Consider the following 16,725-nt stretch of genomic DNA (forward strand, 5'->3'; position numbering starts at 1 on the left):
TGTGATTTTGATTGATGGGCAATCTTTTTTTACTGATCTGTTTCTCCATCTCTAATCTCTACCAGTTAGCTTTCTAAAGCACAGAACTGATCCTGTTGAACCTCTGCTTAATTTTGATGATTGAGTGGTATGCTCAATATAAAAAAACAAACAAACATGAATTCATAATGATTTTTATAGAGAAAAAGCAAAAATTCAACAACTTCTCATTGCATGCCATTGGAAATAACTAGTGATCACTTCCTGAAAATTGACAATTAAAAAAATTAAGCATTTATCTTGCCTTTTCAGTATGAATTAGTAATTCAGAATAGTAACTGATGACTAACGGTGAAGCTGAAGCTCCAATACTTTGGCCACTTGATGCAAAGAACTGACTCATTGGAAAAGACCCTGATGCTGGGAAAGAGTGAAGGCAGGAGGAAAAGGGGACGACAGACAGAGGATGAGATGGTTGGATGGCATCACCAACTCGATGAACATGAGTTTGAGCAAGTTCCGGGAGTTGGTGATGGACAGGGAAGCCTGGCATGCTGCAGTCCATGGGGTCGCAAAGAGTCGGACACGACTTAGCGACTGAAATGAACTGATGAGAGAGTTCTTTATAGAACATTATCAGCTACTAAGTGTGGAATGATGTAATTAGGAAAAAAAATTTACCATGTTGCATCCTCTCATGAAATAATTCAGGCAACAATCAAAAATGGATCCATTCATCACTGAAAATGGACTAACAAACCTGATGTGAGACAGTATGAAACATAATCAGCCTGGTTCCTGGAAAAAGTTCAATGTTATGAGAAAAGAAGGGAGGCTAAGGAGACTGCTTTTGATTACAAAAAATTCAAGACATAATAACCACAGATAATGTATGGATGTGTTTGGATCCTGATTCAACTGTAAAAAGCCACTTTTGAGACAAGGAAACTTGATTATGGATTGGACGAAGATAAGCAAGAATTTAATAAGTGTAATAACATGGTAAGTTTCCATATTTTTTAGAGATGTGCTGATGTTTGGAGGAGTAAAATGATATAATGACTGGGATTTGCTCTAGTGCAACTTTGGCAAGGAAAAAAAAGGGAAACAAAAAGCATTCGTGGGAAATCTTGATAATTACTGCATTTGGTGAGGGGGATTCTTTGTATAGTTCACTGTACTTCTATGCTGCTTGAAATTTTTCAATAAAACACACAAAAAATGGATGACTCTTCTGGTTTTTTTTAGGCTAACCATAATGGTCAGACTCTCACAATCTGAACCTAATCCAACCTATGTTAACAACTTTATCACTAATTCTCCACATAAGCCTCGATTCTAGCTTTGCCGCATGACTTGACACTTTGGAACTGGCTGATCATTTTAAGGCCTATTCTGTAGTCTAAGTTTTTTCCTCTGCTGATCTGCCTTCTCATCCTTTTTCCAACTGGGAAATTTCTTCTCCTTCAAGGACTAGGTCAGATGTTAGCTGTGAAGTCTTGCCCAACCTCACTAGATCTCCTGAGTTGCTTCCAATGAACTCTGTTCATTACTACTAGTAGAATTTATCTCATACTGTAGATAACATCTGTCTTCCTCCATCATGATGAGTACTCCCTAACAGCACATAGCATAAAAATTAAAGGCACAGACTCTAGGTCCAGGATGCCTGAGATCACATGCCAGTTTACTTAGCATTACATTGGGCAAATAACTTCACTTCTCTGTGCCTCAGTTTTCTCATGTGTAAAATCTCACTTCATAGGATGGTATTAATCTCCCTAAATGATAAGAAAGGGCCAACAGTTTTCAACACGTTAAGTACTCAGTACTAAGAATATAAAATATTAATGTATTAATGTGTAACATTATTTAATACAAATATCAATGTATTCTTTTAATATTAATATAACAATAACACTAAATACTAAGGATAGGACTCTTACTTGTCCTTATTATACTGCTCCTCATATCTAGCTCAGTGTCTGGCACATAGATGCTCAATAAATGGTTGCTGACTTGAGATAATTTTTGGTCTCCATACTGACCTTCACTTTGGCCCCAAAGCACTGGCATGGACCTAATCACCTAAGAAATCGCCATAAAGGTTTGTCTGAGGTTTGCAGCAGGTGCTAAGAGGGACTGGGGAGTCTGGACTCCTAAGTGGTGGTGATGCTAAAAGAGATAACAGGCAGCAGAGTCGCTGAGTGTAGGCAGTATGTCATTTATTGACCCTGTGTTCCTCCACTCACTGGTCACTACTCTTGACTCGTAGGACAACAGGTACAGAACTGCAAGGGATCATCCCCAGCTCTGTGATCACGAGGTCCACCAGTTCTGGGGGCGTCACATCATAGACCAGATTCAACAACCGTAGAGATGAGTGGTTCTGCCAGTTAGCCAGGGCCACATGTTCTCCTCGCTCACACAGCAGATCGTCAGGGTCATCTGCAATGGAAGGTGCACCCTTTTACGTTTTAAAAAATAAGCTGTAGTTCAACCTCCCTTCTCCCTCCCAAATTCTCAGGTCCCCAGAACTTCCTCTTCTGCCCACCTGGGCCTCCTTACCTAGCTCATTAGAAACAAAGGCATCAGTCTGCACACGCTCACAGAACTTGTATGTTTCACAGCAGACCAGCACTGGTACATTATGGGCCCGTGCCACCAGGGCCAGCTGTGCTGTCCCTACCCGGGACATCACAGACCCGTTCGCCAGGAGAGCATGAGCTCCCAATAGCACCTTAGAAACCTATTTTGAAGAGTAGAGAGGAAGAAAAAAAAAGTCATGTGTGACCAATGCAGAATAAGGCTTCCAACTCCTACCCAGGATAGCAACATTAAGACAATGAGTAACAAATCATAATAATGGCCCTTGGAAAACACCTGACCACTGATTCACTGCACCACCCACAGGAAGACTAAACTCTGAAGTTACTTTTGTCTGGTTCCCTCGTGGTGGCTGCTAGTTTAATACAAGGTTCCTGTCATAACTAGACATGCCGTGTAATGTGCTGGAGATGTTCTTCCTATTAGCTATCAACAAGGCTATAGAGTTCTAGGATTTCTAGGTAACTGCAATGTTGGGAAGGTGAGATTATGTCTATACTACTGTATCCTTTTACTCTACTTTGGAGTCCCTTTACTCTGCCCTCACCTCTGGGAGCACATAGGAAGCTGCAGGAATCAGCAGGTAGGAGGCAGGGACCCCAGCACGGACCAGAGAACGTAGTGTGTGCTTTCCCTCCAGCCGTGGCCGGCTGTCCACCACTACCACGCGAAATCGCCGGCTCTTAGCCCAAGCCTCCTGAAGAATTTGTGATACCAGAGATGAGCTGGACCGAAGGGAAAGGAGGATTCAGTTATATATGTCACTGACTGATGGTCACCTCATTCCTAAAGGGCAAAGGGGCAGTCCCTTCTTCAGATCATTTCATTTCCCAGTTTTTTCAGTTGTAGGGGTCTGGCCCTTACCATCCATATACCAGGATCACATCTCCATTACTGATCTTCTTATAAGCAAAGCGTGAGATTGCCTGAGCTGCAAGCACAATCTTCTCTTTTATATATCTGTCAATAGCTGCTCGTAGTTCTGACTTGGCCTAATGGAGTAAGACACTTAAGGAACAAGAAATGGACGTTTTTTCCTTTGATTATCATGCCAGATACTTGAACATGTGTATAACAATGGGACTAAAGGGGCCCCAGGTTAGACAGTCCAACCACCTCTTTAACCCCTGCCCAGGCAGACCAGAGAGTTGCCCTTCCTAGGAGTCCCAAATATGGTTCCAGCTCCATCCTCCCATGCATGCCTTGCTCATGCCTCATACTCATCACCTCCTCTTCCCGCTTGGAGCTGCTCACACCCGTGATCTCCTTGTTAAGGAACTTGATGGCATTGTACATGCTCGCTGACAGGGGACGGCACTGAGTCAGGAAGCTACAACAACAACAACAACAACATCTTGCATCCGTGCTACGCTTCACAGCTCACAAAGCTTTTACATTTAAAGACATCTTTAGAAAGAAAAGACAGAAAAATTAAAAACAGAGGTAGAAGAGCAAGAAAAAGGGTTCCAGAAAAGGATGGAGCAAGATAAAGAGTGGGAGCAGATGTGCAGCGGTCATCCTTACCTGAAGTAGGGCTTTAGTTTATTCACTAGGTCCCTTGACAATTCTTCATTGGGAGGTGTTGTGTAGTCCTGAATCACCTATAGGGTACACAAGTTGATTGGCAAAACGCCCCCCGACAAAAGCCTCAGAAAGGGGGATAGGGTAAGCTTCTCTGAGGAGAGTCTTCTAGGATGGCATCATTTCATCTTCCCCTCGAGATGACTCTGGCTGAGAGAAGCTGGGGTAGTGTTGGGGAAGGTGAGGCTAGGTCATAAGAGGGAGTAAGATGGGACATACCTGCTGCAAGGCACGAAGCAGGGCGATGCACCGGGCATTGGAGCCACTGACCAGGCCCTGGGAGTACTGCAGGCCGAGCCGCACCATGGCTGGGTGGATCACAGAGGATGGGATGCTGATGGGATGGCGGTGTCACACACTTTGCAAGGGAACTTGAGCACCTACTGCCCACCTGCCCCTGATGAAAATGAACCTCCTTCACTAGCACAGACACCCCCATTTCCTCAAGAGTTCTGTCTTATGTTCATACTTCTTTCCACAGATCCAACCTCCAGTTTCCAGTCATTTTGAAAACAGAATTACTAAAACTCCTCAGACTTAAAAGTTATGACAGTTCCATAAAATCTTACCTCATAAACTGGGTCAAAGAGTTTTGTCTGCTGTACTGGGGTAGGTGGGAGAAGAGACTGACTTTGGATCCATAATCCTTTCGTGTAGGAACCTTGACAAAACAGGGGGATAGGGCCAAGGGCCCAGAGTTTAAAAATGTGGGATGATGCTGGGAAGGAAGAAGACAGTGAACCCACTTTGACACAAATACTCATCCTTTTCCAAGGTCTCACTTTGCCCCGAGCAACTTTCCTCCCTCTATTCCATCTGCCTAGGCTCTTTCTGGCCATACTTCAAACCCACTTCTTACCTGCTGTCGCTCTGGTTTTTTCACAAGCCTTCTCAGAAGTGTGGGGTCATCAACCTGACTATGCTCAGGCAGACGCTTCACTCCTAGAAGATAACAATCATGTCTTCAAGACACTGTAAGTGATAGAGAAATCTGCTTTCAGGGGCATAAGGGACATCAAGAGAAATATGAGGTGGGGTAGAAAATCGGAGAAAAAACATAGATGAAGAAACAGGGATAGGAAGAGGCTGAGGGGAGAACTGTGAACTCTGGGAACCAAGGTAAAAACTGGGAGCTGTTCTCTGGTGGGAAAGCCTGAGCTAATATAGGCCTTTGAATCAACGGAGATCTTGAAATGAAGGGACAATACCTGAGGGGGTTTCTCCAGCTGTGCTGGGGCAGGCTTGAGGAGGTGGCCCTCCTTGGTCCCCTTTTCTCGCCTGCTTCAGGGCCCGCTCAGCCTCCTGCTTGGCCCGCCGCTCGGCGCGAAGTTCAGCTTTACTCCTACCTGTTGGAACTTTCTCCTTGGCAGTGCCCAACTGACTGTCCGGTCCTGCCAGGTGTTTGGCTGGGCCTACTAAAGGTAGAAGGAGGAGGTACCCAAGCCTCTTGGGCAGGTAAGTAATAGCTATGCCCCAACCAAAGCCTCTTTTCCTTTTCACTTGTTCAAATCAACTTTGTCCTGTCTCTCCCTCTTTTCTCCCACCACATCCCTTTACCAGCTTCAGACCCCAGCCCTTTGAAAAGCCCCCGCACCTTGACACTGGGCTGCAGATACAGCGGAGCCAGTTTCTGCTTCTGCCCCCTTTTCCTCCTTCCGTTTCTTCTTCTGCTGTTTCTTTTCCTTCCGAAGCTGCAGCTTTTCTTCTTGGGTCATCTCCCTCCCCCCTGCCTAAGACACAGACACACAATACTGCTCTTCCCCAATAATTCCAAAAATGAACAAACACTACTAGATACTTACTATACTCCCACACGGTCCCTAATCCTTCCTGAGTCTCACCAGCTCCTTGTTACAAGCTAAGAGCCCACAGGGATCGAAGTTTCTCCTTCAAGTCAGAGTCACACTACCATTAAGGCTGACAAAACTCTGTAAAAATCTCCTGGCTTTACCGAAAAATAAAGTGGAACGAGGATGGAGGCTGGGGCGGAATGAAGTTGATACAGGCTCCTGCGTACCGCCTGACTGGGTAGCTTGTGCGGGCACCCTCACTTACCCCAGGCCGAGAAGCAAGCTCTGCCTTCATCCCAGATCCCGAGTCTGTATCAGAAAACAGGGCACAAAGTGAACTAGAGAGGCTCCGGGAGGGTTTGGGGGGACTCGTACTCGGCACAGCTGGTTGCTGGCTCGGCATGACCAGAGCTCGGCTCCGCCACCAGGCGGGAGGTGAGCCTGGGATCCGCGTGGGGACGCAGTGCGCGGCTGGATCAAAGGGAAGCCGGGCGGGGGAAAGAAGCCAGCACGCACTCTTCCCAGAGAAACAAGCCGGTGCGCGGCGCAGAGTGCGTCCGAAGCAGTCCCGGCCAGAGTCCGTCGTGGCGCGAGAACCAAATGACGGGGCCCAGAGGGGCCCATGACCCAGCAATAGCCGTCTGGAGCCCGTTGGCTCACGTACTTATTTGTGCGCCCGGCCCTTCACTCACCCTCGCGAACAGCCACAGCCAAGGTAGCCATCACCCTCCGTTCTAGGCTCCGCCCGCCGGGGTCACAGTGACTAGAGCGCCCCCTGGGTCGACAGCCGCGGCGCGCAGCCCCAAGCCGACTACAAGCCCCTGCTGGGGGCCCCGCCCCGGGCTATGGGTCGCGATAAGGGCCATCTCAACTTTAGGCTCCTAATCCCTTGACTACAGTTCCCAGGATGCCAGGCGGCGCTGCGTCCCAGAGCGGACGTTCCCATCCCTTCCCACCGCCGATCTCGCGGCCACCCCACCCCCCAAAATGGCGAGCGAGACTGCGGGGACACGCTGAGAAGCGGAGGCGAGCGTGCAAAGCCGCTGCGGCCCTCTTAGTCCGGAGCCCGGCCGGGCCCTGCTGCAGGGAATATGCACTTTTCCATTCCTGAAACCGAGTCCCGCAGCGGGGACAGCGGCGGCTCCGCCTACGTGGTGAGGAGCGGCCGGAGCCCGATCGGGCAGGGGCGGGGATAACGGGCCGGAGCCTCTCCGAGCGGCCTCCGAGGTCTGGCTGCCACCTTTCGGGCCTGGTCAGAGGCCGCCGACTCCCGACGGCCTCGCTGGGAGCTTATATTACTTCTGAGATTCGTCCAGAGGTTGCCCCAGCTCCTGTAGGTCCTTTGTTCGGCCGCATCGCCTCCCTCGGCTGGGCCGCGGCTACTCTGGTGGGCGTCACTGGCCTCTTGGGGAAGAAGACTGCAGCCCGATCGCCCGAATTTGCCCCGATTGGTCCTTCTGCTTTGGGACCTGGCTCTGGGGGAGATAGACTGGCAATTCTCGGAAGATCTCGGCGCGTTCCTCAGCGCAGCTGTGCAAGGCCACTTCCGGCCAGGGTTCGCAAGGGGACCGCCCAGACCGCAACCCTAAAATGCTTGCCTGCTTTTGTGTCCTCAGGCCTATAACATTCACGTGAATGGAGTCCTGCACTGTCGGGTGCGCTACAGCCAGCTCCTGGGGCTGCACGAGCAGGTGGGACTGGCACCCCTGCCTTGAGACAGCGTCAAGCCCTTTCCTCCACCTGGGCACCAGCGTCTCCATTTCCCGCCTCGTCGCTTATCCTTAGGCTGTAGTTCCCTTTTAATCACAGCCGCAGGGAAGGATTTAGTGCTTTATCTGGTCGTGTGACATTTCCGGGGAACTCCCTAGGAAGCTTAGTGTCTGCCACTCTAACCACCCCTGTCAATACTCACATTCTCCTTCCTGCTTCTCTGCCCCCGTCTTACAGAGTCTGTACACTGCCTGTGCCTGTGCATGGAGAGATCACCCACCCTTCCCCCTCCGCTGCCAAAGCACTTTCCTTTTGTCAGCTGAGCTGCAACTTGAAATTCTTTTCCCGGTTCATACAAACCATTCATCAGTTTGGGTCTGTGTTCCTTGACTCACCTGAGTGGGTGTAGCTGTTCCAGTTATCCTGTGTCTGTGATGTAATGTTTCTGTTCTCCTCACCAGATTGTGAGCTCTGTATTTAATTCGGTAGAGTCTTGATTCTACTGATAACTAGTTGTGCAACCCTGAGCAAGCCGCCTGATTTCTTTGGGCCTCAGCTACTCCAACTGAAAAATGGATTCATTGATCTGCAGTGTCCCTTTAAGTCCTAAGATGCTTCGTGAATATACTTAGCTATTACTTGACTATGCACGTAAACTCTCCTTACAAAGCCCTTTGCTTCCTGTAAGGGTTCAATGAATATAGCCTTGCTAGATAATCAAGGGGCTCACTAGGCCCTGGCCCTATATAAACTCTTCCCACCCTGTGAAGGGGCTGACTCGCACACTGTAAGGTTGGAAAAGACATATCTAGGATAGAGGAATGGCTGCCCCTGCCAAAGGAATCATTTCCTGGGTGACCAGGGTCGGTAGGGAAGCAGGGATTGAGGAAAAGGAAGGGGAGCCCAAGAGAACATTATGAATGTGGATTGGCTCTTGTCACTTGCGATGTTTATGTAAAGAATTGTATCTCTTTCTCCAAATAGCTTCGGAAGGAATATGGGGCGAATGTGCTTCCTGCATTTCCCCCAAAGAAGCTTTTCTCTCTGACACCTGCTGAGGTGGAACAGAGAAGAGAGCAGTTAGAGAAGTACATGCAAGCTGGTGAGTGGCTCGAGGGAACTTTAGGATGATTCTGTTGAGGATTATGGGGAGAGAATCATAACAGCTGATTCTGTAGAAGGCCTTGCCGGGAAGCCTCTTGTTTGGTCTGTTATTTAATAAGCAAAAGTAAATAGCATGCAAGGATGCTCTAGCATCTAGATACCAGAAAAGCAGTTTTGGCCCTGACATCTATAAGAAGTACTAATACGGCACTAAACAGTCTTAAAGCATTTTCAGTTAGTGGGGAGAACTTCATACTTCATTTGTGTTCGATGTGCTTTAGATGAACATTAAGTTCTATAGACAGTACTTAACTAGATGGTAGCTAAGGATAGGGCAGGTGAGGAGTTTATACAGGGGACTTCCCTGGTGAGCCAATGGTTAAGACTGCACTTCCGAGGCTGGGGGTGCCGGTTTGATCCCTCGTCAGGAACCCAAGATCCCACATACTGCACGGTCAGCCAAGAAAATAAAAATTAAGTTAAAAAAGAAATTATACAAACAGTGAGTGGGGTGAGGCCAGCTGGGAGATGTGATAGGCCACCATCAGCCAACGAAAGGGAGCCTACCAAGAAGAGAACTGGAGGGAGCCAAGAGGGAACCATAAGTTACTAGAACATCATTCTCTTGTCCCCACAGTTCGGCAAGACCCATTGCTTGGGAGCAGTGAGACCTTCAATAGTTTCCTGCGTCGGGCACAGCAGGTAAGGCTTTGGGGGACCAAGATTTAATGTTGAAGCACCGTCCGGTAGGGCCACGTCGTTTTAATCAGGTGGGTACAGAGGAGTCATTCTGGCACCTTTCTTCATGGAAGGGGGCTTCTGCTGTACCAGTGAAATCAAGGAAACACAGCTTATAATTAAAACAGCTGAGAATAAAGGCACTGGAGGGACCTGGAAATAGCTAGTTGGGAAGGGGTCAGAGCTGGATGCCGGGCATGTAGTTAATAAAGAGGTGCTCCCATTCCATTCCCATGTTTGTTCACAACCAGGAGACACAGCAGGTCCCCACAGAAGAGGTCTCTTTAGAAGTGCTGCTCAGCAACGGGCAGAAAGTTCTGGTCAACGTGCTAACTTCAGATCAGACTGAGGATGTCCTGGAGGTGAGGCACTTGTTCTACACTGGTCTTCCTTCCCCCATGCCTCCTGCACTCCTTCCCAGGCTTGAGGTGATTGGAACCACCCCATGTGATGAGCTGTACTTACTTCCTTGTCCCCAGGCTGTGGCTGCAAAGCTGGATCTTCCAGATGACTTGATTGGCTACTTCAGTCTCTTTCTAGTTCGAGAAAAAGAGGATGGAGCCTTTTCATGTGAGTTTCTCTGGACTTTACAACTTCCCTCTGTTTCGAGTAGTGAATTTGCCTCCCTGTCTCCCCCAAGAATGTGGCAGACATTTCCCCACGGCTTCCTCTTGCTTTCCCTCCCGAGTCTGACATTTTCATTTTTTTTTTAAACCCATAGTTGTACGGAAGTTGCAAGAGTTTGAGCTGCCTTATGTGTCTGTTACCAGTCTTCGGAGTCAAGAGTATAAGATTGTGCTAAGGAAGAGGTCAGGGCTGGGCTGGGAGGAGGGAGAGAGTACTGGGTTGGATTATGGGGCCCTGTATTGAGACATAGTGACCTGGGCAAGAGGGTAGTGCTGGGTTTTTCTACCAGGCCTCCCAACCTTCCTCCGACTGTATCACCCTTCACTCCATAGTTCCAGATTGCTCCCGTTTTGCCCCCCTTTCCTTTCTGCCTCTTGCCTTCCCCCAGCTTAGCCTCATTACCCCTTTCCACCCCTTGGCCTCACAGTTATTGGGACTCTGCCTATGACGACGATGTCATGGAGAACCGGGTTGGCCTGAACCTGCTTTATGCTCAGGTGAGCTTGGAGCTGCCTCAGAACCCTTCCCCCTGAAAATGGCTCTGGTGTCCCACTCTGTCGAGAAAACTCCTTTCATGTCTTTACTGCCAGTTCACGGGGAAGTTCCTAGCATACTCTGAGGGCATCTGGCACAACCGCTACTCTCCCTGCTTTGTGAGCTGATTGGTCAAGAAGACTCACGCAAAGAGCTGGCTCAGATGTGGGGCTAGGGGTCAGGCTGGACAGAGGTAACTGGACTCTATCTTTGGACCTCTGACTGGGAGCAGCCCCTCACACCATGTCTCCACTGTAGACGGTAGCAGACATTGAGCGTGGATGGATCCTGGTCACCAAGGAGCAGCACCGGCAGCTCAAATCACTGCAGGAGAAGGTCTCCAAGAAGGAGGTGAGTGAGCCTTGCCTCCCCGTCTCCCTCCATGGGTTGCTTCCTCTGGGCTGTCCTGCTTCCCCTCCTGACTCGCCCACATGGTGACTGGGTTTCAGTTCCTGCGACTGGCCCAGACACTGCGGCACTATGGCTACTTGCGCTTCGATGCCTGTGTGGCTGACTTCCCAGAGAAGGACTGTCCGGTGGTGGTGAGCGCAGGCAACAGTGAGCTTAGCCTCCAGCTCCGCCTGCCTGGCCAGCAACTCCGTGAAGGCTCCTTCCGGGTCACCCGCATGCGGTGCTGGCGGGTCACCTCCTCTGTGAGTTGGGTTAGGAGGGGGAGGCCTTTGGGATGGAGGCCTGGCAAGCCTTGAGCTTTGGGAATGGGCTGGAGTAGGTCAAGGCAAGAGGCACAGCCTCTCGGGCTGAAAATGAGCTCACTCTGATTCCTCTTCCTCTCCAGGTGCCACTGCCCAGTGGAGGCACAAGCAGCCCCGGCCGGGGCCGGGGTGAGGTGCGCCTGGAACTGGCTTTTGAATACCTCATGAGCAAGGACCGGCTACAGTGGGTCACCATCACCAGCCCCCAGGTGTGAGCCCACCCTCAGGCCTCCTCTGGAGCCCATTGCACCGTCTCTCTTAGATACCCAAGTCTAGGGCTTCCAGGACTCCATGTGAGTGGGAGCCCTTGTCCTAGGGGTGCTGGGCTCAGGGTGACCACTCTAGTCAGGCTGAGCTCTCCCTTTGCCCTCAGGCTATCATGATGAGTATCTGCTTGCAGTCCATGGTAGATGAACTGATGGTGAAGAAATCCGGCGGCAGTATCAGGAAGGTACGCGGTGGCTGTGCTCTCCCTACCTTTTGTCGTAGGGCTCACGCTTCTGAGAGGGAGGGGAAAGGCTTAGGATTCCCATGGAAGTGATCCTGCCTTTACCAGCGCCTCACGTCTCCATCCCCAGATGCTGCGCCGGCGGGTGGGGGGCACTCTAAGACGCTCAGACAGCCAGCAAGCCGTGAAGTCACCACCGTTGCTTGTAAGTACTGCTCCCTGATCGGTGCCCCAGCCCCCAGCCCTTGCCTCACTTCCCCACGAGGTCTCTGATGCCACTGCCTCCTCTTCCCCAGGAGTCACCGGATGCCAGCCGGGAGTCCATGGTCAAACTCTCAGTGAGTTTTCCACGAGGCTTGGTGAGGTTGGTGTTCATAGGGGATCTCAGGGAGGCTCAAGCCCTCTGACCCCAAACCCTGCCTTTATTCCAGAGCAAGCTGAGTGCTGTGAGCCTGCGGGGGATTGGCACTCCCGGTACAGATGCCAGTGCCAGTGACGTCCACGGCAATTTCGCCTTCGAGGGCATTGGAGACGAGGACCTGTGATCTCCCGTGCTCGGATGTCTGCCCTCTACCCTGGGAGAATGTTCAGAAACTTGCCCTGTGCCTGTATCCCGCCCTGCCCCCCAAACTGGGGGCATTTTCCTTTCTCTTGTCCCCTTTTCTCCTCTCAGCCAGGAGCCTCCTAACCGCCCCCCCCATCCTGGGGCTGGCTACACAAAGGATCACCCAGAGCTGGCCCTCAATGCCAAATTAGCATTTAGTATTTTGCACAAAGTCCACGGGACCATGGCTACCTGCCTGGGGAGGAACCACAGTTCCCTCCAAGCTGCTTCTGGCTTCTCAGGGCCATGAGCCAAGGGGATGGGCAGAGGTCTGTGTATGGTCTGGCCCAGCTCCCCATCATTAAACTCAGCCTGATTGCTGCCTACCTCTGGTTCCCTCTCTGCCCCTGCTCCCCCAATCACAGCATGCACTGTTGTGCTAAGGGTGAGCCTGAGCTGTGCTTGTCGCTACCAACTCAGCATAGACATGGCTTTGTTAGTGTTTCCTTTATTACAAAGCACTGAAATAAGTTAAATAAACAGGTGCGAGGCTGGACAGTCCCCCAGCCAGTTCCTCCACTGCCCCTGGGAGCGGTGGAGATGAATACAGGGCCCTTCTCACTGAGCTTATGAAGTGCATCAGTCATGGCAAGGCCCCCTGGTCCATATGGGTCCCCTGCCCATGGGGTTTGGGCTGGTCCATACAGTGCCTAGGTGAGTCAGTGTGGAGCCCCCTGGCCAGCGGGGGAGGAAGAAGGTGGCTTCTGGTCCGTCTGTATAAAACACAGGAGGGTCAGGACTACTGCGCGGAGCCCTGGGGCAGAAGGACCTAGTTCAGGGTGAGTCTGTATGGAGAGCTTGGCTACTGGTGGCACCCAGGGCTGTCGGGCCCCGAGAGCTCAAAATGGGGGGAGGACTGTGAGGTGGGGCCCAGCCCTCAGAGGCAGAGAGGCCAGGCCCTCCCGCCCCCCCATGGCCATGCACCTTTTGGTGGCGCTTGTAGTTGTCCCAGTGGCCCGTGGTATAGGCGCAGGTGGCACAGCGGAAGGGCTTCTCGCCTGTGTGCCGCAGCATGTGGCGTTTGAGGTTCATACTCTGATTGCAGCTGTAGTTGCAAAGGCTACACCGAAAAGGTTTGTCCCCAGAGTGGATCCGACCATGACGTTTGAGGTTGGCCAGATTACCACAGGCATAGGGGCAGAGGGGGCACTTGTAGGGTTTCTCTCCTGTGTGGACACGCTGGTGCCGTTTCAGGTTGTCCAGGTGAGCAGAGGCGTAGGGACAACGGGCACAGCGGAAGGGCTTCTCACCACTGTGCGTCTTCATGTGCCGAGCCAAGTGGTTGGGATAATGAGTGGCAAAGGGGCAGAGGCTGCAGGCGAAGCCTTTGTCACTGGGGCCCTGGGGTCCCCCACTGGCACCACCTCCAGTCTCTCCTCGCATGCAGCGCCCACACGTGGCTGCTCCCAGCCGACTGCCCTCCCCCTCCTCCAGCTCTTGCCCACAGTTCCGGCAGGTCCAAGGGAACAGCAGCTCTGGCAGTGGTTCTGACCCAGTCCCACACAGGCCTTCCCCTTCACCCCGCAGCTGCCCACAGTCCGGCAGGAAGCTGGCACCACCTGGTGCCACATGGAGGCTCAGATCTGGAAGCAGCAGGGCATCTGTGGGGACAGAGACCTGGGCTATGAATGCAGGTACCCCCTAAGGCCACCCACCCATGTCCCAGGTTCTTTAGTCCTGGCTTTTTACCTTCGGGTTGCCGAGGCACTGCCCCCTCCTGCTCTGTGGGACTGGGAGGCCGGGCAGGACGTGGAGCACAGCAGCGGAAGCCACAGGTCGGGCAGGGAGGAGTGGGGGGCCCTGCATGGGTGCGCTGATGCCGCCTCAGGTTGCCCAGGCTGCTGCAGGCAAAGGGGCAGTGGGGACAGCGGTAGGGCTTCTCGCCAGTGTGGGTGCGGGTGTGTCGTGTCAGGTTGACGAGCTGGGCTGAGGCGTAGGGGCAGCGGCCACAGCGGAACGGCTTCTCCCCGCTGTGAGTCTGCATGTGCCGCTTCAGGTGGCTCGAGTAGTGGGACACGAAGGCGCAGAGGCGGCATGAGTACAGTAGCCGTGGGGGCAGCGGGGGCCCCCCACCCCGTCCTGCCCCACAACACGGCCCCTCACCTGTGGGCCCCCCACACAGCTGGCAGGCTGGGCCTGGCCTCTCACCCCTGGCCTCCCCTGGACCCCTGGCTGGCTCCTCAACTTCACTCTCCGCACTTAGTGCCCGGCCGCCCCCAGACTCGTCGTCGCTCAGCCCGTAGGGAAGCCCAGGCCTGGCCCCCAGAGAGTCTCCTGGTGAGACAGACATGAGAAGAGACATCAACACAGGGCAGAACCAGACTCAAAACTCCCTTTTTCTCACTTGTGGCCTCACCACTTGCTGGGCTCCACCCTTCTCTTCAATTCAGTGACCCTAAACATTCAACATGAATTAGCTACCTCTGAGCCTGGACTAACCCAGTGATGACAAGAGTTGTACTTAGGTCCACGGAATGGAAAAAAATGTGTGGTTCACAGTGGACCACAGACTGAAATCAATCAACAATTAAGTAATTCTTGGGATAAGAAAGCAAAAATACACAAGGCAGAGGCCTGAGACCTTTTTCTAATTCCTCCATCAGTGAGGACTCTTAGTTTTTAATTTATAATCAGTTCCATACTATCTCAAAAGGCAAAATTTGGAGGGAAGAAGAAACAAAGTAATGCATGTAATACTACTTCTAAGCCTAAAGGATGGATTCCCTTTTATGTGGATCCCCTCAGTGACTTTCAAAAGCACTTCCAGAGTGGCATTAAGTGGATAGGTAGTGCAGCAACTTAGGATGGGGTGATGCTAAGATCACAGGGAAGACTGTGGAAGGATATTTGAGGGTAGAGATTAAAACCTCAGTACAAAAGGAGTTTACGTTGCAGGTGAAACAGAGTTAGAAGTACCAGCATGAATGAGGTTGCTTCCCTAAACCTCTTAAAAGTAAACTCTTAATGAATGGGCTAGGGAGCAAGACAAGGTTATTAAAAGGGCATTTACTTGTAATCAGTTGCTCTCTGTGATTCCTCCACTGTACTATTCATAACGTCTTTGAACCAGGCCCCAAAACTTCACCTGAACAAAGTGAAGGACCATCAGACAAATGAAGAAATCTAGCTCAAATCTAAACTTATACTAAACCAGTCGTACTGGCAGGAAAGCGTGTTTTGCTCAGAAGCACTAAACCTAACCCGCCTTCTAAAGGCTAGGGTTCCAGTGGTCACTTTCTTAAGTAAGTCCCCCCAAACCCACCTTCAGAGTCTCTCTCGAAGCCCATGAGCTGGTCGCTGTTGCGGTCACCTTCCTCCTCTTCCTCTTCCTCCTCTTCTTCAAACTCCAAATCCTGGCCTAGTAGCAAATCACTCTCCAATACCAGAGCCCCGGGTCCTTCGTCGAGGGAGTCTTCGGTATCCACTGAAGAAGGGAGGGGGCTTGTAGATTCTCCCTCAGGAACCGTGCCCATCATCCGCACCCGGGGAGCCAACCCTCGCAGACCCTCTCGGATACCTTGATGGGAAGCTAGGAGTCCAGATCGCCCACCCCATCCATCAGGAGTCGCCCTCCACCCAGACCTGAACCCTCGCCACTGACCCCACCCCCGCTCCTCCCTCCCCACCTCACGGCCCCTGACCCCTGACCTTTGACCCCCTCGCATTTCACGGGCTGCGGGTGGCTTTGCTTCCTTCGGGGCATCGTGACCGGCTCCAGCCCGACGCGCCTCCGGCCTGCGGCCGCCCGGCCCCGCCCCTCCCAATTCGGCCCGCCCGCCCTTCCTCTCAGGGCCCCCAGGCAGCCCCCATACAGCGGCGCGGGCCCAGGGCAGCCCCCGGCCCAGGCCCCGGCGCCCAGCTCAGGCCGCTCCCGCCGCCACCGCCGCGTCCATTCATGGAGCCCCCTACCCCCCTACGGAGACCAGCTGGTACCTCCGTACTCGCTTCCGCTTCCGCTGCCGCAGAGCCACACGGGACGCGTAGTCCGTGAGAAGTAGAAGCAGCGAAAGCGTCCACAGCGTGACCAGGAAGTGATTGTGGCGGAAGAGCCAATCAGGTGGAACCTGGCCGGCAAGGAGGGTAGGTCAAACACTGACCCTGGCTTTAGACTTACAAGGCCACCAGCTCGATCTTGACTCCTCGCAGGAGGAACAAGGAAATCATTCCTAACTCTAGGAGGGGGTGAGAATGAGCTGCGACAGCAGGCCAGCCTGTCGGCAGCTCAGGGAGTTACAATACCCAGGCCCCTTCTCCCCAACTTACACTACTACAGGCAGGCAAAGGCGCGCG

General features: G+C 52.1%; 3 protein-coding genes across 30 annotated transcripts; 1 reads left to right on the forward strand and 2 right to left on the reverse strand.

Moving 5' to 3' along the window:
- Positions 1 to 2,187: 2,187 nt before the first annotated feature.
- On the reverse strand, positions 2,188 to 6,693 carry EIF2B4 (eukaryotic translation initiation factor 2B subunit delta). Of its 21 annotated transcripts, XM_081484176.1 has the most exons (14): positions 6,650 to 6,693; positions 6,242 to 6,266; positions 5,950 to 5,957; positions 5,762 to 5,893; positions 5,376 to 5,579; positions 5,027 to 5,109; positions 4,737 to 4,828; positions 4,387 to 4,501; positions 4,111 to 4,187; positions 3,814 to 3,916; positions 3,451 to 3,578; positions 3,134 to 3,311; positions 2,548 to 2,728; positions 2,188 to 2,427 (listed from the first exon to the last, which is right to left on the reverse strand). In XM_081484176.1, the coding sequence occupies exons 1-14, from the start codon at positions 6,678 to 6,680 to the stop codon at positions 2,228 to 2,230; spliced, it is 1,557 nt and encodes a 518-aa protein (XP_081340302.1). In that variant the 5' UTR covers positions 6,681 to 6,693; the 3' UTR covers positions 2,188 to 2,227. The 21 variants fall into 21 exon arrangements, with proteins under 21 accessions (XP_081340302.1, XP_081340308.1, XP_081340307.1 ...); XM_081484182.1 differs by lacking the exon at positions 5,950 to 5,957 and having other exon boundaries at positions 5,376 to 5,513; positions 6,223 to 6,266; XM_081484181.1 differs by lacking the exon at positions 5,950 to 5,957 and having other exon boundaries at positions 6,223 to 6,266.
- Positions 6,694 to 6,936: 243 nt separating this feature from the next.
- SNX17 (sorting nexin 17) lies at positions 6,937 to 12,761 on the forward strand. 3 transcript variants are annotated; one of them, XM_081484206.1, is made up of 15 exons: positions 6,937 to 7,111; positions 7,574 to 7,648; positions 8,652 to 8,769; positions 9,409 to 9,473; positions 9,761 to 9,871; positions 9,989 to 10,079; positions 10,231 to 10,318; positions 10,564 to 10,633; positions 10,929 to 11,021; positions 11,120 to 11,323; positions 11,467 to 11,592; positions 11,757 to 11,834; positions 11,962 to 12,036; positions 12,128 to 12,169; positions 12,263 to 12,761. In XM_081484206.1, exons 1-15 carry the CDS (start codon positions 7,049 to 7,051, stop codon positions 12,374 to 12,376), a joined length of 1,413 nt encoding a protein of 470 aa, XP_081340332.1. In that variant the 5' UTR covers positions 6,937 to 7,048; the 3' UTR covers positions 12,377 to 12,761. The 3 variants fall into 3 exon arrangements, with proteins under 3 accessions (XP_081340332.1, XP_081340333.1, XP_081340334.1); XM_081484207.1 differs by having other exon boundaries at positions 7,574 to 7,612; XM_081484208.1 differs by lacking the exon at positions 7,574 to 7,648.
- A 106-nt stretch (positions 12,762 to 12,867) lies between these two features.
- Positions 12,868 to 16,404, reverse strand: ZNF513 (zinc finger protein 513). 6 transcript variants are annotated; one of them, XM_081484204.1, is made up of 5 exons: positions 16,369 to 16,404; positions 15,698 to 15,859; positions 14,125 to 14,709; positions 13,360 to 14,036; positions 12,868 to 13,148 (listed from the first exon to the last, which is right to left on the reverse strand). In XM_081484204.1, exons 2-5 carry the CDS (start codon positions 15,720 to 15,722, stop codon positions 13,095 to 13,097), a joined length of 1,341 nt encoding a protein of 446 aa, XP_081340330.1. In that variant the 5' UTR covers positions 15,723 to 15,859; positions 16,369 to 16,404; the 3' UTR covers positions 12,868 to 13,094. The 6 variants fall into 6 exon arrangements, with proteins under 6 accessions (XP_081340330.1, XP_081340327.1, XP_081340331.1 ...); XM_081484201.1 differs by lacking the exon at positions 16,369 to 16,404 and adding an exon at positions 16,084 to 16,352; XM_081484205.1 differs by lacking the exon at positions 16,369 to 16,404 and adding an exon at positions 15,953 to 16,033.
- Positions 16,405 to 16,725: the final 321 nt, after the last annotated feature.

Source organism: Giraffa tippelskirchi, chromosome 4 (genome assembly GCF_054371585.1).
Source record: "Giraffa tippelskirchi isolate mGirTip1 chromosome 4, T2T-mGirTip1v1.2.pri, whole genome shotgun sequence".
Lineage (NCBI taxonomy): Eukaryota > Metazoa > Chordata > Mammalia > Artiodactyla > Giraffidae > Giraffa > Giraffa tippelskirchi.